This window comes from Dermacentor albipictus, chromosome 9, assembly GCF_038994185.2.
Source record: "Dermacentor albipictus isolate Rhodes 1998 colony chromosome 9, USDA_Dalb.pri_finalv2, whole genome shotgun sequence".
NCBI lineage: Eukaryota > Metazoa > Arthropoda > Arachnida > Ixodida > Ixodidae > Dermacentor > Dermacentor albipictus.
The window spans coordinates 71,482,294-71,505,408 of record NC_091829.1 but is presented as its reverse complement, the minus strand read 5'-3'; the positions used below and the strand labels follow the sequence as shown (position 1 = coordinate 71,505,408).

At 46.2% G+C, this 23,115-nt stretch overlaps 1 protein-coding gene across 1 annotated transcript in view; it reads left to right on the top strand.

The window, feature by feature from the left end:
* LOC135908553 (receptor-type tyrosine-protein phosphatase kappa-like) overlaps nt 1-23,115 on the top strand; it is a 127,632-nt gene that overhangs the window by 17,103 nt on the left and 87,414 nt on the right. Inside the window, exons 2-6 of the mRNA XM_065440334.1 lie at nt 10,448-10,529; nt 14,295-14,364; nt 15,654-15,796; nt 16,569-16,618; nt 18,238-18,402. Coding sequence (XP_065296406.1) covers nt 10,448-10,529; nt 14,295-14,364; nt 15,654-15,796; nt 16,569-16,618; nt 18,238-18,402 — 510 coding nt within the window. The remainder of the gene's footprint in view (nt 1-10,447; nt 10,530-14,294; nt 14,365-15,653; nt 15,797-16,568; nt 16,619-18,237; nt 18,403-23,115) is intronic.

Below are 23,115 nucleotides of genomic sequence, written 5' to 3'. Positions count from 1 at the left end.
CAGGCGACAGACGGACGGAGGGACGAATCTGTTAGCCGTATACTGCTTCACTGTAAAACTCCCGATAGAGGTGTCTGTTGCTCATTACGTGCTACATAACTTTGTTTTTCAGAGTGCGAAAGACGGCCGCTAATTTACGCACACTTGCCGCGCGACTGGCAGCTCGAGGTACTTTGCGTGTATCCGCGGGCTTCTTTTGTGTTTGTGGGTAGCACCCGGGACGATGGCTTGTAAGAGGAAGGCATTGACATTTGTACTTGCTTATCTCTCGCCTGTGGCCACTTTTCACCGGCTGACAAATGTCGAACGTTATCATTCGGTGCAGGACGCCCCTGCATGCATGGGATGTTTCTCCAACGTTATCGGCGGTTCGATGCGTTGTCTGCGGTCGCCGAACTTTGTGCAAATTGTATGGGCGACACAAATTGTGTAGTACTTGCTGAAGGTCACGCAGAGATCAGGAATTATGGTCCAACCGTTATCGAGTCATGTAACAAAGCAGACACACTTGACCCGCTGATGAGATTTTCGATGATTGGCGACCTTGCTCGTCGGCTTCGTTGCGCTTGAGTGTTACTTGTTTCTCCGGGCACAAGTTGACCCAATAAAAAGTCAAAATTTGTAACTCACAGTTTCTGATACTAAGCCATTCTTCACGGACGCTACAACGTGACAATATCGAACATCAAAAAGGCGCCTATCAAATCGAAGCCTACGCTTTTTCATGGAACCATCTCATTGTTCAGTTTCTGTCATGTCAAGAATTCGAGCGCCACCATAATTACCACTCGCCTGGCAAGCATACAATTAAGAACGATATGTCGATCGTAAGAGGCAAAAGAATTCCAAGAAGTATACGTGCCAAGCGCCCAGCGACCTAACTTCAGAAAGCCATCGACCGATTTTGCACACGTGAGCATGAAGGGAAGTTTGAGGCTATACTCTCACAGCAGTATCACTGGCCTCATATTGCAACCAACGCGTCAAAATGCGTTTCGCATTTTGACGTCTGCCAGTGTCGCAAAAGGACGAACAGCAAGAATTTGGGTCTCCTGAGCAATTAAAACCAACAGAACACGCTTTTGATCTTGCTATAGACACCATTGGAGGTTTTGCGGGATACCGCTAATCAAAGAAATTTATTTATTTGGTCAAGGGTCATGCCATCTGTTTTATTTAGGTTCTTTATTCCAAAAACGAAACCTGTGATTGTTACATCTCGTGACCGAAAAGCGCTTTCCATGGCTCAGACACCTAAGCATTTTCTTTCCCGATCATGACACTGATTCACCACCGGAAAGGTCCAACTATTTATCAAGCCAGGTAGAATTGTATTCCACAGCTGTTTAATGAATAAAGGGAAATCAGACATCAACCCGTTCGTAGCAATTGCTACAAAGGAAACCCATACGGGTTCTTCGAAAGGAAAGCCTCATAGTTGAAGAAAAATTCGTCCTGGTCCGGGACTTGAACCCGGGACCACCGCCTTTCCGGGGCAGCCGCTCTTTCCGGGGCAGTCGCGTTTCGAGGAACCCGTATGGGTTTCCTTTGTGGCAATTGCTACGAACGGGTGGATGTCTGATTTCCCTTCATTCATTAGTTCTCCCCACCTTGCGGGTTTCCGCAGAACTACTACGTTAACTCCACAGCTGTTTATGTCATCACAACACCCCCAATGTAATTGTATACCTGAACGCAACAATCAAATAATTCACCCCTCCCCGCTGCATAATCAACGAAGAACCTTAAGGCCATGGACGCAACTTCTATCTGGTGTGAAAAGCAGAATACAGCGGAACACTACAGGATGTGTAACTGGATACCCGTCGGCGTCCTTTAAGTGTGGCATCCCGTCTCACCCGCATCTCATTTTCAACCAAAAAGGAAGCCTTCAACAAGCAACAGAAAAAGCTGTTCACAATTGTATTGCTTACCACGAAAAAAAAAATCGAAATTATATACGACAGCAAATTACTCCCAGCAGAAGCTACAAGTTGACAACAGAGTCCTGCACGAGACAGCATGGCATCCTAACCAAGAAAAACTAAGCGTCAATTTGCAGGGTCGTTATCATATCCTTCGGAAAGTTTCTGCCGTCAACTACGAGATTAACCGCACCGTGCCATACATAAATCGGCCAACGTCTTACATTGTGCATGTTGGCAGACTGGGGAAATATTATTGGCCTCAAGAACTCGCGTTCTCCACGAGGGGAAGGAGAAATGAGATGGTCCATCCGTAGTCTGGGGTAGAGAGGAGGACTAGGATAAAATAAATAGGATAGTGTTCTTGTCACGATGTAGCCTTCCGGCCACCTTTCTCATATATATATATATATATATATATATATATATATATATATATATATATATATATATATATATATATATATATATATATATATACACACAACTGTTTCGGCGATATCCGCTTGCCTTTAGAGACAACAGAAGTTAAACAGCATAAGTAGCATTGGTCAATCATGCTATGTATTGTATAAAGTTCGAATAAATTGCTTTTCTGTATTTAATGATCGTGCATGCTCGTCCAATATTATGGGGAACACGCGCGAGTGCAGTTGCGCATCGTAACAAGCATACAGGCCAGCTCAGTGAAGCTCGGAGACATGCCCTAATGTTGTCTGCTACATCTTACTGCAATATAAATTACACTGACTGTTGAGGCGCATTCACACCATTGCCGTCACGCTGTACTGCTACAAATGGCGTATGCGCAGTTCACTATCAAAAGGTTGGGCGATCTCCGGAAACACACAGTGCGTTCTTGCAAAAATAAATGTTATACAACATATATCAACGATGAGTGTAAATATATGCGAATCGCACAAAAGAACCAACGAGTGAGCGACAGTTCCCCCTCATCTCCTTTTTGCCGCCCATCCCCACAAATGGGTTGGCCGAGAGCACGCTTCCTTTACCTCGACACCCCATACCCCGCATTCCTGAACTCCCTTCGTGACAGCCTGGGAAAGAGAACGACTCCGCCTCATGCACACCTTGGCGTGTCGGCGTCAATGCTGTCAGCGGTCGACAGAACGCTCGCCTGTGTCTGCGGTGTACGCTGTGTGGACGACAACATAACGTAACATTATCGATCATCAAAAATGCATCAATCAAATTGAAGCAATCAAAATCCCACCATTGATTCTCGTCTGCCACATCGTCCGCAATGTGCAAAGCACCACCACCAGCAGCCAGCGAGACGTGCGAACAACGAGCGAGGGTAACCTCCTTTCCTCCTCCCTCTGGTTCAATCGCTTCACTTGTTCGGCGGAAGGTACACTCCCTTTCCTTCACCTTGCCACGACGCTCTTGTTTTCGTTTCGTTGCTCGGACAGCAGTTAAGCGTTGGAAATTGGGTTTGTCTTGTTCTTTCATTCATTGTGTTGCGCTGAAGACGACCGTAGTCATCTCTGATGAAGCACAAGGACGATTCTTTTGTTTGTCAGGTCAGTGCGTCCTCTACAGCTTTGCCATTGGCGTAGCGGAAAGAACATCCAGGCATAGTCCATTCCTGCGGACACGCATGTAATCGTCTGGAAGGCAAATCAAACCTTCCACGCAGAACATACCATTTCTCGTGGGCCAGGAAACGTTTCCTTGTTGAAGTTAGAGCCGCAACCAAGAAACCTTCTCCCTACTGTTGAGAGTCCGTACGATAAGAGCTCGCTTATTCGCGAAACGGCGCGTACAGATGGCGCATGTGCTAACAAGACTGTTTGCAGGCAATCTTGCAAATATGAAGAACTCTCTACCTCGAGAAAATTTTCCGCTGTTGTGATAAGCTAAAAAGCACGGTTGTGTGTAAATAACGGAGAAAGAGAAGCTGGCCAAATGCTCGAACAGTGCCCAGATCAAAGACAGTGGCTGAACACGTGGGAAGAACTGTATACAAGCAATAAATTGTAATGATAGTGATATCGTGGCCACCAAGAGTGATATTATCAAAGAAACTACCCCACTCAATTTCAACAGGACGATTGGTTTTCTTAATATTGCCTACGCTAAGTCATTTGGACGCATACTAAAACGGACATAATAAATTTACCGTAAAACCTGCACAAGGGGTTCCGTACGAAACGCGAAACATCAAGGAGTTCTTGTTTTGACTTAATCGGTGACCTAGTTTCTAAACCTACTTTTCCGCTGACCAGGCACACTCCATCAAACGCTTGATTTCATTAAAATATGTGCGTTGGTTAAATTACAGCTGTTGTAAACAAATCGCTTAACTAAGACCCCGAAAGTGTAACGTGGCCGTTGTCAACAGTGTCTCCATGTTACCTAATTATGTCCTATAAGAGCTGTTCATGACACCGGGTCCCCATTGGACGGAATTGGGGGCCATTCTGAAGGTGACTTCTTCGGAAACATTAGGTTCCTGGCTTAATTAAAGGTTTTTCATGTAGTTACGACACACTCGTTTTCTGTCTGTTTTCACGGCTTATACGACGTCCCCCATGGTGTCTTCGGTGAATTAGAAGAGTCACCTAGCACATCTTTGTGAAAGTAAGGGGCAGGTTGTGGGCGATGTGCAGGCAAAGTGCAACATGTGTGTTTTAATTACGGCGTTTGTAGTACATTGCGAACGCAAGTGAACCAGAGCTAAGTGTGTTTTAAGAACAGCGTACAATGTAGCTATATTTATTGGAGAGATAATAATAGCTAACAAAATAAGATTTCACAAGAATTGAGGCAGTAATATGTTTGATATGAACGCTAAGTAAAGCGTGTGTGGGTGAAGCACGGCCTTTGCTTATAACTCCTCAAAGTGGTGGGAAGTGTTATCTATGGGCAACGCGTGGAACTACTGAGTAATGCTGGCAACGTTATTAAAGTGCGTGCTTTAACTACAGGCAACACGAGTTTCCGATGCAACCGTGCGAAAGAAACTGTTTCATTGTAAACTGGGCTGTGAATTTTCAAGGTCGCACTAGTCTGGAATCTTTTATTCTTTACCGCCATAACCTTGCAGCTCAGGAACGCAAACTCGGCGTACTGCGGCCGTCAATCGACAAGCCAAAAATGAAACGCGACAAGAGCTGCTTCATTTGGAACGTGTGCATGCATATTAAGGAACAAATGCTAGTACTGAAGAGATTGTTAGTGGCTAGGTCCCTGCATACTTGAAGTATCAGAAAGCACATTGTGGCGCCCAGTGCGGCCACTTTAGCCCAGACGTCTAGTCATTTCTGACTCATTTGCCCCATTCGTGGGCAGCGAATCACGTCAAATTTCACTGACCTTGATCTCACCGTGGTTCGAGCGTTATCTCAGCAGTCTTCACGAAATTGGTTCTTAGAACCGAGACAACATGTCCTAGCTAATAGAAACACACAAGCGGCTCGCCACGCGGCTTGGATTGGATTGGCGTCAAGCAGCGTACGCTTTGCGTCTTTCATCACAGGTCGCGACTTGAAAAGATTGAAACACCGGTTTACGTACATAAACGCACTAACGCGATTATGTTTGCAGCCAACCAATAATTTCGACCAATGTGTACGTTACGCATGTGCACTATCGACGGTATAGTCAAAGCCTCCGTGCTATTGAAAAACGCCTAAAGACGCAGATTAGCCCTTTCGGTTGTGACTGTGTAGCGGGAACTCGCTGCTTCAGACGACAGAAAGTCTCATATTCGATCGTAAATGCACAAAGATGCCTAAACGTTTTTATGCTCGCGATAAACTTTTAGCGGTGAAACGGAAGTGACAGACGTGTAAGTGCGCCAAGTAGTACAGCATAGTTTGGCAGATGTAAGCTTCAAGTTTCTAGGACCATATAATGAATTAGCGTAGCTTCCATGTGAGGTAGTTCCACATTTGGCTGAAAGTGGTAGAGAGCACAAGAAAAGAAAGTTAGATTTAGCACTTAGTGGCATATTTTGCGCCTTATTTAATTATCAGTGCTTTACATAGAAACTAAGATTTTATGTTTCACGTTTCCCAGTAAATCCACCGTGAATGAGACATTGCAACTATCTTCAGGAGCACGTTTGCTTGTGCTCGTTTTTCCCTACGTAGTTTAAAACATTCGTTGTCAGAGAAAATTCGCCCAACTCTAAAATACGTGATTGACGATCGGCCCCAAATTCAAACCATATGGTTTGAGTTAGTTTTTTGACTGCTAATTCACAGCAAGGCATCCATTTCAGCGTTGTTTTACAACATGCAATGGGTCCCTAAGGAGAAAGACCAGCATCAACGGAAAGAAATTTAGTGGACCGAGTTAGATAGCACCATCTTAGGTAGGGCGGAGCGTCCAGCCATGGCATGGCGGAGTCTCCGAAACGAGCAGGAACTGATGTGGTCACGCTACTCAGGCAGACTGGGACTATCGCCAACCACGTGCTACTTGGAGATACCTGTGTGGTTACTTTGATCTGCAGCCCTTTAATTAGTTTGAGACATAAATATATAGCCGTGAATCTCTTTTTTATCGATACTGCTTAAAAGCCAACTGCATGGAAATTTCTCTTTGGCTTAATTTCTTATAAGCGAGCAGTATACAGGGTGTTATTCTTTAGCTTCACCATTTCCTAATTTCCTGTGGCAGGCAGTAGATTTATAACCCTTGATCTAAATTACTTTATAAGGCGGCCATCACTTCTAAGAGAAGTCAAACTACCTAACTGAATAGTTAACGTAAATATGCTACTTAATTCTGTACGGCATATATTTGACTGTAGAGTTGCAGCTAGTGAGTCTGCAAGTCATCGAGACACGGAACGAATTCTCAAGAGAAAACTGAATCGAACTGATTGCTGGCGTTTAATGTACCGAAATGGCGATTTGATTATGAGGCACGCCGAGAGTGGGGGACTCTACATTATTTACGACCGCAGGGTATAGTTAACGTGGCCCCCAATGCAGGAGAGACAGGTGTTTCTTGAATTTCACCCCCGGCGAAATGCGGCCGCCGCGGTCGAGATTTGCTCCCGCCACCTCGTGCTTTGCAGCGCAGCACCATAGCCGTTAAGCCACCGTGGCCGCTAAATTTCAAGGCTACGCAAGTTTCAATAACTCTTCGCAAAGAGTCCGACAATATGCATTGGCGTTCCCACTACTTCCCTCCCCCCCCCCCCAAAAAAAAAAGCTAAGCTATATAACAGTGCATTTTTACCACATGTTTGATGGCCAATATATCAAACGCAATTCCGTCGTCAGAATTCGTTTCAAGTCGACGTGCCTTGCGTGCTCACTGGCTACATTTGGTTGAAGTATGGAGTGTCGAGTAAATATTTAAAAGTGGGTTACCATAATTATGGTAATTATTAAAATGATCATTCCGATATCTCCTAGAGGTACTGGCCAACTCATCCAGTAATTTAGACCAATGGTTAAAATTGCGCTATATGTGCAACGGGCCATTAAAAATTCAGTGTAGCTAAAGGAAAGCAACAGCCTGCATAACACTAAAGCAATCGTGCAAAGCTGCAGCGCTGGTAATTGCATAGTTTTATTGCTAACAGGCTTTGAAGAGCACCTGAGCAAATGACGCGGACCCTTGTTTTTTGTGTGTGTGTGCACGTAAGTCCCATTATGCCGACTCCCAGATTTTTCAACGTGCCGTGGGCCGCCGTGGTCACCGCCTAAGTATTTCGGACGCCAGCCACCCACTCCAGGTCACGCTTCACTTCCTGCAGGTGCTAATGCCGGCTTTTAGAAATGGTGTTAGGCACAAAAAAATAGGACACGGACAACAGTATAAAAGACATGCTTGTGCGCCTGTCCGTATCTTTCATTCTGTTGTCCTTATCTTACTTGTTGGACCTAAAACCATTTCTAAAAGCCATGTACCAACTGGTCCGGCAGCAGACGTTACAAAGCTAACGCCGGCGTTTTGTTCACTTTCGGTATAAAAAAGGAACGACCACTTTCGCGAGCTTTTCGTTATGCTTCCGCTCGTACTTCGAATTTCAAACGTCAAAATTTGTACAGAGGCTCCTTCATTGCCACACTATCCTAAAGGATGTTTTAAATGCGGTTCAACACTTCGTTCCAGTTGGCGTTTAGGGTAAAGGCGTGTGTTGCCGGTTGCAGCTGCTCGAGTTTCAGTTCTTGCACTGTAGTACATCTCTCTCCACGTGGTGACAACGAAGCTCCGTGATAGTGACAATGCCTGACGGTTTTCGTGCATCTGCGTGTTGGTCTGACTTCAACGTCGCTAAAGCAATGAAATCCCATTTTTGTCTCCCTACCGAGGTAGACCTACCGGACAACTGGAAACGAGCCGCTACGAGGCGAGAGTCTTAGGCTTCAGATTTGACTGAAAACGTGTCCGCATATGTTAAAACCATTTCGATGCCGAAGCCCTTATTCTTGCAGACGTGTACACCTTCAACGCAAATTTCGTGTCGCTGCATTGCGGGTGATCAAGGCTCAATGTAGACACCATTCCGAGAATTTTGAAGGCATGCGGTGTCGCTAACTTTTCCAAGCCGAACAAACAAGTTAGGTGGGCGGATTGGAAAACTAACGAGCGAACTAACTAACGAACTAACTAACTAACGAACTAACTAACTAACTAACTAGCTAACTAACTAACTAACTAACTAACTAACTAACTAACGAACGAACGAACTAACTAGCTAACTAACGAGCGAACTTACTAACTAACTAGCGAGCTGAATTGAATAAAGAACTAACGACTGGCCTTTAAAAATATCTGACTACACCAATTACCTTAATTACTTACAGAAACTGGTCACTAAATACGTGACTAGCTAAGAACTAGCTACATGAACTATATAAAATATCTAGCTAATGTAACGAATTGCCGAATTATCTAATTTCCTATAACATAACTAATTTAGTTTACCTTGCTAAATAAAATACCTAACTAACTAAGCTAACAACCTAAACAAACCAACTCACCGAATTAACAAATACAACATACCAACGAATAAAACAAACCGCTTTACTAGTTAACTAGATAATTCTGTAACTAGAGAGCTAACCAGAACCTTTGTGCGCTAAATGTGCCCTGGAGAGTCCATGCCCATCAAGCAATGTTGCTGTGTCTAATTTAGGCACAAACACATCACACGCCAAAATATTTTGCTTCAATTTCGCGTTGTATGCTGAACCTGCAAAAATGATGAAGCGAATCTGGAAGAGGCTGAACATCTTGAAGGGGCAGCGCAAAAAGACGATGACAGAAGACAGGAAACACACAGGACAGCGCTGAACTCACAACTACCTTTATTCGAAGGCACACATACACTTATGTACACAACCCATAGCCACGTGCTCTCCCGTCCATGGCGTCATTATCAATGCGCAGGCAAAAAACACGAAACACCATTTAATCTAATGCTACGTTATGAAGCGGTTGATAATGACGCCATGGACGGGAGAGCACGTGGCTATGGGTTGTGTACATAAGTGTATGTATGCCTTCGAATAAAGTTAGTTGTGAGTTCAGCGCTGTCCTGTGTGTTTCCTGCCTTCTGTCATCGTCTTTTTGCGCTGTCCCTTCAAGATGTTCAACCAGTACCAACTCGCCCAAATGTCGATCCTTCTACTGGAAGAGGCTCCTGTCCTGGTTACCGATTTGCCTGATCGCATAGCCCTGCCAACCACGCATGGCAGACTGGTACTCTTCTAGAAGCTAATAGCTATTAGCGTGAACGCCTATAGCGCCACCTACTGATCCTATACTAAACTTCCGAAGAGGTTTCCTCACCAGAAGAAGGTATTCAAGGACCCTAGTAGTACAGTGCTCTCCAAGAAGTGTTCCTCTCAAGTCAGGAGTTCGCAGCAAGAACTTCGTTGCACGAAAAGTGCGGCAACTCTATAGTTCCGCCCCATTCCCTCATGTTTCTGGTATGGTGGTGTCTGCAGCTTCCTTTCAGCCTTGTCTGCTGGCCCTGAAATGGTAGTTCTGCTCCAGTACCGACGCGCTCAACATCACAGCACTCCTTCGCTTGCGCTTTTTTTGGGGCGTTTGTTACAACGCGAGTTTTTTCAAAGACATCCCGCAGCATTCTGCGTAGCCGATCGCGGGTCGTCGAGCGCAAAACGCCCAGAAGTAAGGCCGCAATCAGGGTGAAGGGTTAAGACGCCGGCGCCAGCAACTAGTGCGTCCCCCGTAATTTGGCCTGCTCAGAACATGTGCTAACTGGCGCCGACAGTCGCGCGCGTGATCGAGGCGATTCGCTCAAATGAAGCATCCACCGCTCACCCTGTCGGGTGTCAGCCTAAAGCACGTGCTTCCAGACTCCCATATTGGGAGCATGCGCAACCGGTGCGCACTGGCTACGCCGAATGCACCAGTCGCGAGCAGTGGGCCACCAGCAACGAAATCTACGATTTCGCTAGAACCGCGCACTTCGTTAAAAACATTAGCTGCTAATTTTCTTCGTGCAAGCAACCCAAATAATGGAACTCTTCCTTGTCTTGCGTCTTTTTTTCTTTTTTTTGCAGGTGCAAGATGCACCACTATCGGCTGCACGGAGACTGCTGAAGATTTCATTCGTCGCACTTGTGGATACGAACAACTCTGCACGTGAGTACATATAGCGCACGTTTTAATGTCATCTATGGTGACTATGACTTATTTCAAAAGTGTACATTGTAGCCAAGTCGTCATTAGTCTGCCGCTGCTATAATCTCACGCAGGACAGATGACATAAGTGGGTGTGCCAACCTCGACAGCGTTATTGATGCATTTTTTGCGAGATTTTCCGTCCTTTCCCCGCAACTGCCTATACCTATCGTCTCTAGCGTCGCTTAATGTTAGCTTGCCGCAATCGAACATTGCTTACTTAAATGCTCCAATCACTTGCATACAAACTTGCTCTGAATTAAATAGTGATGCGCTTCTTTGCACTGCTTTACTGCCTTCCTCAGCAAGCGTAGACGTTCTGCCTTGTTAGTAAGACATACTTTGAAGTGTTTAAGCGCATCAAACCTGCCGCAGCACGCGTCGATGCAAAATCTGCTCAGAAGATCATGACCACAAGGAGTGCAAGTCACTTCTTCAACCTAAATGTGCAAACTGTGCGGGGAACCATGCTGCCTCCTTCTCAGGCTGCCCTAAAAAAAAGCAGTGGCGCAAATGCATCGACATGAACTAATCCATGGAAGACAACCGCGACGCAATGAACCCGCCCCAAACCTTGAGATTGTTCATCCAGTGCCAGATCACCCACCTCAGCGGGCACCGGAACCACCACAGCCAAGAGCACCAACAAGCTATTCCTCCTCTAGAGAACAACCAACAGTGCAAACAAGGTACCAATCAAGAGGGTCACAGTCAAGTGCCCAGTCTTATGCATCAGTGCTACGGAAACCCAGACGACAACAGGCCGAAAGTAATACATAAGAAAGCTCCAGTACTCTCACACATTTCTCTCAGCGACCTTACTCATCTACTGCAGAAGTAACACCAGCTAATAGCGAACATACCACAGCATCGGTGACACAACTGATTTTGCTGATGCTTTTCGCAGCTCATAAGGCAATCCTGTCTGCTCTGCCGGAAGCAAACAACCCACCAGAAGTGAAAGCCTTGTTGCCTCTAGAAGCAGTACTGTGTTAACAATCCGGGCCGAAACTGCGGCAGGCAGAGCATGAATAACCGTTACAAAAATGTCTCTATATTTCAGTGGAATGCCAACAGTCTTCGAAGGAAGTGTGCTGACTTTGGTAAACTGCTTGTGGAATACAACTTCCCAATACTTTGCATTCAAGAGGCGGGAATCAGTGACGACTTTCGCCTCTCAAATTATGTGATATACAAGACTTCTCGTCAAGGTGCGGTTAGCAGAGTACTCCTGTGCGTCAGAGAGGACGTACCATCTTATCAAATTCAGTACAGTGATTCAGGCTTCCCGGAATTCATCGCATGTAAAGTATCCTTTGGCAAGCTCTGCATAACAGTGATTAATCCATATCTACAACCTTCAAACAGGATTTCAGTAGAAGCGCTAGTGGATATCTTCAAAATACCTCATTCTAATGTATTTATATGTGGCGGATTCAATGCACACAACACCATCTGGGGCAGTGATCATTGTGATGCACGGGGTAACGTTATTGAGTGCGCCATAGATAAATGCAACTTGACTGTTTTAAACGATGGGTCGCCAACATTCCTTCATGGATATAATTACTCAAGCTGCATACATGTTACCCTGTGTTCACATGATCTAGTGAATGGTGTGGGATGGACAACAGATATGGAAACGCGAAGTGATCATTTTCCCATCCTTGTTTACGACCCTAGCATGCACTGTGATATCAGGCGTTACAGCAGACTAACCAACTGGCAAGCTTTTCGGTACCGCCTAAGGGATCAAATTAATCGAGATGCAACAGTGGAAAAATTTACAGAATTTTTGCAGGACAATATGAACATATGCACAAAGAAGGTCCCGATTCCAAAAAATTATGCTGCAGTTGACGGAGAATATGAACACCTAGGAGCCATCCGACGTCGGTCCGAGAAAGCTTACCGACGGAGCGGAAGTTTAGAAGCATACAGAAACGCTCAGAAAATACACAATGTAATGCGCAGATGAATGCAAAATTTAGGCAAACGGCGCTGGCGCAATTTCTGCGGCACGCTGTCTCCTCACACGGCTGTCACGCGAATTTTCCTAGTAATTCGTTCGTTGAGTGGAGCTGTAACACAGAGCTTCCCATTTCGTGCTCTCGCTGTAGCTCGGGACACGTGTGAAATAATAGTTGCAGATGAATTTTGTGAGCTTATTTCTAGACCTGCTTTTTCATCGCGATGTGCAGAATTTGATATTTCAGTAGCGTTGGCTAAGCAAGAAATTACGGCTTGCTACGGGGCCCAACATCCTCAATTAGGTCATACTTTCACATTAAGCGAGCTTCAATGTGCAATTGCATCCTGTCGCCAAAAGTCCGGACGGCATTACGTACAATATGCTAAAAAACCTCGGACCGACAGGTACAAATACTCTCTTACACATCTATAATAACTTATGGATAGAGGAAACTGTACCTGACTCTTGGAAAGTCGGTCGAATCATACCAATTTTAAAACCTGGTAAGGCGCCCTTGTGCCTTAAATCCTTCCGCCCTGTTAGTTTGACAAGTTGTTTGTGAAAAGTAATGGAGAAAATGATTGAATGAAATGAAACTAATGTGCTGTCCAACTACTTAGTAGGTTTTAGAAAACATAGATGCACAATGGATGCAATATTAGATATAGTAACCTGCGTGGAGCACGAGCGTGCACGTGGGAACATGACTATAGCAGTATTCCTAGACATCAAGAGGGCATTTGACACTGTTAGTCACGTTCATGTTTTGCTAAGCATGTTGGAACTTGGTCTGTCTGGAGGTCCTTGCGATGGATGTCTGAATTTCTATCAGGTCGCAAAATATTTGTTCAGACGGGTGAAGGAAAGAGTGCTGAACATGTTGTCAAACAGGGAGTACCACAGGTAAGCGTACTCAGCCCCTTCCTTTTTAACTGCGTCACGGCTGATTTAACAAGAAGGCTGCCATCAGTGGCGTAGCTAGGTCGTCTGGCACCCGGGGCCCTTAGCTCTTCTGTCCCCCCCCCCCCCGGGTGTAGTCGAGGAAGGCGGGGATATCGACGATTTTCGGGTGTCTTCAGACGTATATGACACCCCTCCCCCCCCCCCCCCCCCACTGGCCCCATGCACCCGGGGCCCACGGCCCCCCGGCCCCCCCTGTTGCTACGCCAGTGGCTATATATATATACATATATATATATATATATATATATATATATATATACACACTGCCCCCCCCCGATCGTTCCCTGTGTCATGTGCGAACCCCCTCCTCACCAAAATTACTGGCTACGCCTCCACGCAGAGTGCTCGGGCAGAAAGTCACGCTTCGCGGTGCCGCATGCGTAAGCAAGTAAACGTAACGAATAAGTTTACGCCATTCTTTGATGTCTTTATTGCCATTTCGAAGTCCTGAAACCCATGAGTACACTCCCTCCCAGACGTCATTTGCATCCCTGTGGAACCTGCAGGACTCCTTAGCCAATTTGAAGGCCTAACAACCCTCGAGATGCGTTCATCCGCACCGCATCGTCTGCTCGTCGCCACAGCAATGCGCCGTATACAACTTGCATCCGCAAAGGTCCTAGCATGTCACGCATCGCTGTATTGTACTTGTAAGGAACTCGTGCCAATTTCTAAATGGCTCTGTAATGTGTCCCGGATGAGGAGTCTCTTGATTCGGGAAATCTCTGGGAAACAAAATTTGGGAATTCACAGAAGTGGAAGGCTAAAGGTGTTTTCGTGTGCTTTTTCAGTGTGCACTGCAAGCCGTCATGTCTTGCCAACGGCGACGCACATGTTTATGGAACAGTACTCTACGCAACGGTAGGTGTGTTCGTCTAAGTTCACAACCATAAAATGATAAAATCTTTGTACCTACACCGCGTCGCGGTGTTATGATTGTGATTGTTTTTCGTAATGGCAATGGTGTCTACCGTCTGTGTTCAGACTGAAATATAGTAGCGACCACTTTTATCTATTTGCACGTATTTCTATGTTTTCTTAGAGACATAAATTAAAGAATGAAAGATTAGCGGCCTCCCAAAGCACTAATTGATTTTACTGGAAACAGGAGAGCTCATTAAACAATTCGAAGTGCGCAAATTTTTGCAGTGGTTACGCAATCACAAAAATCCAAATGAGCATATCAGTGTAGGTAATTCCGTCTCCTCTCTGAGTGTCCAAAAAAATACATAAATTTGCTAATTTCACAGCAATAAATATTTAGTCATCCTTCAGTTTCCCCAGGCTCATCTATTTTCTGTTGAGATTTTATCAGTGCAATCAGCTGAATTCATGAGCTACAAATATTTACATGCATCAACATTGCGACATAACGTGCTAAAACATAAACGCTTGAACCGTAAAGTGCGATGGGCTCCGGGAACCTTGTCAATTTCGAAAAATAATAGCTCAATCCTCATGGCCCAAAAGGTGGCTTTTAGGCGATCATTTAGTTTTTCGAAAAGAGACGTTTCCTCGTTTCCAAGCATATATTTTGCTAAAAAGGATTGTTCTTTCCTTTGGTCAAGGCAGTAAAGGCGTCACTAATCTTGTTCTTAAAATTATGGGGTTTCACGTGCCAAAACCACTTTCTCATTATGAGGCACGCCGTAGTGGAGGACACCGGAAATTTCGACCACCTGGGGTTCTTTAACGTGCACATAAATCTAAGTACACGGGTGTTTTCGTCCCCATCTAAATGCAGCCGCCGTGGCCGGGATTCGATCCCACGACCTCGTGCTCAGCAGCCTAACCCCACAGCCACTGAGCAACCACGGCGGGTAGTAATTTTGTTCTTAACTACGCGCTTGAATATGTTTTTTTTTTTTCTGATAGCGATGACATGGTAAAAATGATATGAAGAAAAAATGCTCTCTGCATTAGTTCTTCGTATCTATATTGTCGCAACGTGAGCAGTTAAATGTAACCACCCGATCGCCAAGGTTTTGGGCTCTTCCGATCATGATGGGGCTACTACTTTAGAGTGATATACGGCAGTGTGTCCCATTACTTTACTCCTTGCATACAGCACTGCCAGAACGGTATGTTCAAAAGCACTGGCGCGTTAAACGAAAGAAACAAAATTTTACGTGCTTTCGTTTCCTTTCTAGAAGTCATCCTTGTGCAAGAGCGCTCTCCATGATTTGCGAATATCGGCCTGGAACGCTTCGGCGCTGACCGCTTCCTTCACAGTATACAAAGATAAGCGCCATGACTTCGCAGCTTCGACGCGATATGGGGTTACTTCCGAAAAGTAAGTAGCAATTGTACGTGAGGTCAACTCACATTGAAAGTAATACGACGCTATGTTTTGAACACACGCCATTTAGTTCTCAGATCCGCCCCTACAAGGAAGCGGCCACTGCATGCGGCCCTAAACCGCACCCGTGACCATCCGCGCAGCAGCTTACGGCCGTAGCAAATGAAGCCGATGAACACGCGTATAGCAGGTAGCCTAAGTTGTACGGAACGCTTGTTTATGGAGATGAGGTACCGCAAAACAATACTAAAACGAAAGAAAACGAAAGAAACAAGAAGAATACTTGTGCCGAGGTTTGAAAAACAGCTTACCACCCATCGTCGGAGCCTGCGGCACCCCCCTTCCCCCCCCCCAAATATTTATTTCTGGGTATTTCTGGCCTTCTGTCTTCGTCTTATTGCGCTGCCCGTTCAAGATTTATTTCTGAGCTTTTTCAACCATAGGACGGTTCGTTCACTCTTATACACGTTTTCGGCATTTGTTTCGCATTGTCTAAAGCCTGCGTAATTATGTTCAAGCAAGATAGACGCTTACAACGAGACGGAAATTTCTACTAACAGTTGAGTAAGCTCGGGGTATTTCGAGATGAAGTCACTGTTTGTAAACGGGAGCTAGCCTCCGTTCCGGTAGCAGCATTGTAAACCTTGTGGATAAGTATGCAATTATGAATCTTCAAGGCAGTGAGGTGAACTCTGTATATCTTGCTTTCATTTATTATTCTCTCTCTTCCCGTTTCACGCTTACTATTTTTTCTCTCTATTTACAGCTCCTTCTCAAACTCCGAGTATTTCAACTTCTCATCTCCTCGAGTCAAAGGTATGAGGAGGATGTTCCTTGACCTCTTTATCTGATTTCCTTGTTTGTGATGTACCTGCGCAACCTGACAAGAGGGCATTTCCAGCAGTTCTGCTTTACAGCTAGGCTGCAGGTGCACAGGCGATAGCCAGCAGCTAGAAGACACCTTGGAAAAAGTGTTGTGGCGAGTTACCATACTATGCCTAAAGTGATAGCATCTATATCTATATATAGGTAACCACATCGCGTCTGTAAAATAGAATACTGTACCCACAAATGATATAAAAAAAGAATGAAATGCTGGTGTCTCCTTCAACCCAGAGCAATGCGCGTTAATAGATAAGCATTTGATCGCAATAAATGTTCCATGTCTAGATACTGAGAGGCACATGTAAGGTAGTATGCTCTGAAGTTCTATCGGTGCAGGAGAATCAGGAAAGGCGACAAGAAGGAATGATAAAAGACTGAAATGACAAAATGAGCATGGTCGTTTCCACAAAGTCCTGAATTCAGTTTACTGTTGTGCAAACAGCGTATGTGACCCCTTGCTGCTGTTTCTGCTGTGATGTGGTAACCCAGCGCATCTCGAAATTAACCCTCTCTGATAACACTTACCTTCCGAAGTTTGCGAGAGGGGAGGCCAGCGTCTACCGCATTCGTACTTAGGTAGGGCAGTCACAGAACCCATGCTGCGCAATTTCGGCACTTGCGAATATTCAAAGTTTAGCACGTCCGCCCGCCCCACGAAATGTGCTTAGCGTCCGCCGAAGCCATCGTCAAAGGGCACATGAGAAAGCCGTCCAAGCGACGAAGTAATACCAGAAATGCCCGCACGTTTGATTCAGTTTATGCTTAGCTGTCGGCATACTGAACTGGCGGGCACTGGGCTTTGTGCAAATGCAAATTTATCCCACGTTAGTGACTCCATCGATGCAGTCGCCAAAGAACCCCGCCACGAATGCGCCGGTACTGCAATGTTGTGTGCAGTGTGTTTCAATGAACGTTGCGGTTTCCCTGACATGCCTGGATTCCATTCAGCCTCTTTTTTCCTTCTGTTTTAATGGTTGCCTACTTCGACAAAGCCTTGAAATGTGGTAATCGCTGCAGTCTCTAACGAAACGTGACTTTAGGTTTAAGGCGACGCCCCGACTGAACAACCCCGCTGCTTCTTTCGCGGCAGCCCCCCTGGCGAGGCTTCGCACACTGCACGTTTAATTTTATACCAGGATCGACTGTTCCAATTGTCTTATGTCTGTTTCACAGGTACTTTTATAGTAATAACTTCCACTGTTTGCCGCTTCATGCTCCTGTGCACGCATCTCGTCGCATTCACAACGCCCTTAGAATTTTTATGCGCATTCATGGTCAAACGCAGGAATTACACTCATGACCACTACCTAGAGCTATTGCACATTGAAACCGTCTCCCAGGTCACACCGAATTCGTCTCCAATCGTGAAACATTCTGTGATAACTTGAATTTGTTGCGTGTTAATATTGTGTAACAATGTTGTACTTTGGTAGTTTTGTCATTTAATGAATGTTGAACCCCCCCCTTACTCAATGCCCTTCAGTGGACCTGTAAGGTAATGAAGGGCATAAATAATAATGCTGTCGTGTACACAATTTCTTTCTTTGCAGAGCACGTACTGGACATCACGGCACTCCATAGAAATTTTATCTATGGCGAGAAAAGCATGTCGGCACTAGAGTGCCATGGCCCAGAGGGTCGGGCCATATATTTTGACTATGCTATCAAGGAAATTCCTTTCAAAAACTTGACTCTTCGACCCGAGCCTGAAAAAGGTAAGTGCACGAAGTAACAGATGAACATTTTCTGCAACCCACCTGCATTTAGATTCTTTTTTTAAATTAGATATGTTTTAATACCATTTTCACTGTCGGCAATGCAGATTTTCTTGCTACGTGAAAGGCGCAAATGAAAATGCACCTTAGTGGTACTACAGAGGACTGAGGTGTATAGTAACATACCACGGAAGAGCTATCTCGTATGACTGTCTTCGCGTAGTGCTGTCAAAATTTGCCGTTAAATACACACGGCTGCTCTTCTCATGATGCACAGATGACAAACTTATCACAAATATTTGCTACCTGTAGGCATTTGGCTGGCTGTCAGCCTCTAGTCGTCATGGGAGATTTTAATGCCTAGCATCAGGCGTGGGGCTATTGTACCAATACGAAGAAGGGTAGAGACATATGGGATGCGGCAGCGGAGGAAGATCTTACGCTGATAACCGATAAAGACTTTCCAACCAGGAGAGGGAACTCGGTATGCCGAGATACGACTCCGGATCTTACCTTTGTCAAGAACCTGGAAAACGTCAAGTGGACCAACACAGCCATGGACCTCGGTAGCGATCATTGCATCATCGAAGCTGTGATCAAGACTGCCCGCAACAAAACGAGAACCTTTAGGTTCACTGACTGGGACTTGTTCCGAGCCAACCGCTCCGAGCGCGTCCTTAACGATGATATGGACCTAGACTCTTGGTGCGACGAGATAAAGAAGGATGCGGCTAGAGCCACCAAGGAGGTGACAACCGATCTGGAGGTGGACAGCATGGACAGTAGGCTGGCGCATCTTTTGGAAGCCAAGCAGGCACTGCTCGCGAGATTGAAGACTCAGCGCCATACCAGAAGACTACGCAAGAAAATCTCCGATATAAACAAGATGATAGAGGCTCATTGCAAGGTGCTATGCAAGCAGCAATGGGACGAGCTGTGCGACTTGGTGGAGCGCCAGCTCAAGAACGGTAAAATCTGGGGTCTCCTTAAGCACCTACTGCACGATGGCAACACCAAGTCCAACCAGAAGAGAGCTTTGGCGAAAGCTGTCCATTTGGCCACCGACTCGACTCCAGATGAGGCAGTCATGGAGCACCTCATAGACAAGTACCTGGCGGCCACGGACGATCCGGTGCCCCCCCAGTTTCCCGAGTACGAAGGGTGTGACGTACCATCTATGGACGACGATTTCACCGTGGCTGAGGTCAAGCGAGTTCTCACATCCCTCAACGGCAGATCTGCCCCTGGGCCCGACGGGATCACCAACAAAATGCTCAAGCATCTCGACGACGCCTCAATCGAGTTTCTTACGCGCAAGATGAATGATATCTGGTGCAGCGGCCTCATTCCCAAGAGCTGGAAAGCAGCCTACACAGTACTCATACCGAAGCCAGGTAAGGCGCCGAGCATCGACAATCTAAGGCCCATCTCCCTGACGTCGTGTGTTGGAAAGATGGCCGAGCACGCCATGCTTAACCGCCTCACTGACCATCTCGAGTCTAATGAATGCTATACACACAACATGATTGGCTTTCGGTCGGGGCTTTCGACTCAGGACGCCATGAGACTAATCAAGCACCAGATCATTGACTCTACCTCCGCCGACACTAAGGCAATTCTCGGCTTGGATCTGGAAAAGGCTTTTGACAACATATCGCACGCCTTTATTCTCAAGAGCCTGACAGAGTGTAACGTTGGCAAACGGGCGTACAATTTCGTGCGATCCTTCCTTTCCTCAAGGTCCACTAGACTCAAGATTGACGAGTTTTTGACCCATGAAATCCAGCTGGGGCCAAAGGGAACACCTCAGGGGGCGATGATCTCCCCGACGCTGTTCAACATCTCCCTGATCAACCTGTCGAGGGCCTTGAACAAAATCCCCAACATTAATCACACGATCTACGCGGATGACATCACCATCTGGTGCTCCAGTGGATGTGAAGGGCAGGTCGAGGGTGCTTTGCAAGAGGCCATCGATGTGACGGAGCGGTATCTTATCCCCACCGGGCTAAGGTGCTCGCCCGCTAAATCCGAGCTCTTGCTCTACAAGATGAGGCCCAGAGGCGGTTCACACGGGTCCTGGAAGCCATCAACAGAGAGCCACATTACATTATTCACCGGCAAGGGCTCCCCAGTACCGCGGGTAGACACTATCAGGGTCCTAGGAATGTTTATCGAGTCGAACGGGGCCAATCGAGCCGCCCTCAAACGCATTTGTTCCAAGACCGAAAGCGCCCTCGGCCTGATCCGAAGAATCGCCAACAGGTACCGCGGAATCAAGGAAGAAAATCTGATCCGGATTATCCACGCCTTCGTGCTATGCCACCTCGCTTATTCAGGGGCTATGCACAACTGGTTCGTATCGGAGCGCCACAAGATCAATGCCCTAATCAGAAGAGTCTTCAAGCTTGCCCTCGGCCTTCCCATCCGAACGCACACAAAAGACCTCCTCAATTTGGGAATTCACAACACGTTCGAAGAAATCGTTGAAGCCCAAGAATTTTCTCAGTTTGTCAGACTCTCCGGTACCCCAGCGGGCCTAGCCATACTTGGCAAGCTGGGACGTAACCCCATGGTCGTCAGTCTCGACGCTGTGAAGCTGCCCAGCGACGTCAGGTCCAAGATTTACATACACCGGATGCCACGAAATATGCATCCCACCTACAACGAAGGACGAAGACGAGCCAGGGGTAAAGTTCTGCTCGCCAGTGCCCGCTTGAACAAGGACCGAACATGCTTCGTAGGCGCTGCTTCGTACGTTCAAGAGGCCTTCTCCTCAGTGGTCATCGACTGTAATTCTAAAATCCTTAGCTGCGCTACCGTCCGCACTTCTAATTCCAGCGTTGCAGAGCAAGTTGCTATTGCTCTTGCATTGACGGAGAGTGTACATGACACGATTTATTCGGATTCCAAGGGCGCTGTCAGGGCCTTTCAGATGGGAATGGTGGCTCCCCAGGCCCTACGTATCATCCGAAGTGCCAAAGACATGAAACATCACTCTTTGGCCTGGTTCCCTGCGCACCTTGGAACAATTGAGGGTGCCTCGATCAACCCCAACGAGGAGGCGCACTCGGCTGCACGAGGTTTGACTGACCGTGCGCCGGGCAACGCGTCCTCTCCTGGGCGACCCGAGCCTCTCTGCTCGTACAACGAAATCTGCAAATACAATTATCTGTCAAGAAGAGTCCTACCTTCGCCGCACTCCTCGCTGTGCAGGGTCCAGGCAGTCACTCTCAGACTTCTGCAAACAAGCACTTACCCGAGCCCCGCGGCGCTGCACACAATGTACCCCGAACGGTTCCCAAGCCCGGACTGCCCTCAGTGTGGTGATTATGCGGACTTCGAACATGTCCTGTGGGGCTGCGCCTCTGCCGGTCCCCCTTTCACTCACGAGGAAATGATGAAGCTAATTAGGGCACAGGATCCGACCTCTCAAATCCTGGCAGTCCAGAGGGCTCGTGACAGGGCCGTCAGGTTCCACCTGATTGTCCCCGAGTGGGCCTAGCCAGGTGGCGTGGAGTTTACTTACGTCTATAGTGGACAAAATAAAGTTATTTCACTCACTCACTCACTCACCTGTAGGGAAAAATTTGGCTGTTCTTGTGACGACAAGAAAATGCACCAATCTGCAGATATTTTCCTCCTTCATTGATTCTTCATTCAGCAGGTAATAGGGGCTGTTTGGATGGCAGCTTCGGCTTGCAGGCACAAAAATATGGCCAGTGTTCCTCTCGTCGTGATATGAATGTGGTCGCTGAAATGATAACATCGACAAGTCATGACATGCAGCTATTTGGTAGTTTATAAAGACAAAAGCTAAAGCCTGAGAAGAGGACTGCTAGGCAGACGCCACTCGTTCGTCTCTCCTCTCTTGCTGACCTGGATTGGTTTGACGCTTCAGGTCTAATAACTTTGGCGTGACAGTGTCCCATTCCACGCTTCACCCTAATATGCTATACGCGAGCAATAGCCCCCTACTTTACTTTCAGGCTATGGAAAAGACAGAAGCGCCGGTCTCTGCGAAACTGCGAAATGTTGGTTTCAATATTGTAGCAGTTTCCGTACCTCGGAATCTTGTGTCCTTGGCAGAATTCGCAAGCTACAGCAAAATGTGCGAGGCACCATTGTTTTGGGGCTAGAATAAAGTCCACAACTCTATACGGCCCAATTTTTTTTAGTTTATGCAGAATATTTCTTGGCGTGATTAGTGTGGAAAGCTTTCAGAAGCATTATAAAATAAAAAAAAGTGAAGTTATGCGTTTTTTTACAATGGTACTGATATGTTGTCAAAATACGAAACCAGAGCTCAAAGTGGTCAACTAACACACGATGGTTTCTTTGAGAAAACGTACAGCTTTGCCTTATTTTATGTTTCAGGCACCTGGACAGCTAGATTTCATATCCGTGCAGCGTCATGTCACCTGTTGTGATGTTCAAACAAAAAATATAACTGCAAATGACCAAATAAAAATAAAAGCTTATTACAGCTGCTGAGACGTACTGTTCTCAGTCTCACAGCTCACCGAGTGCTTGATAATCGTAGGCCTAGTTTATAAAAGCGATCTTCAGGTTCTTTTTCATCCAGTGAACCAGCTGTGCACAGGAGTACAATGAGTATTGTGTGTTTCTATCAATGAATATTCTTCATCCATCTGAATGTCTCAAGGGGTAAATCCCGTTTTACGTTCCAATACAAATTTGGAACTTTTTCAG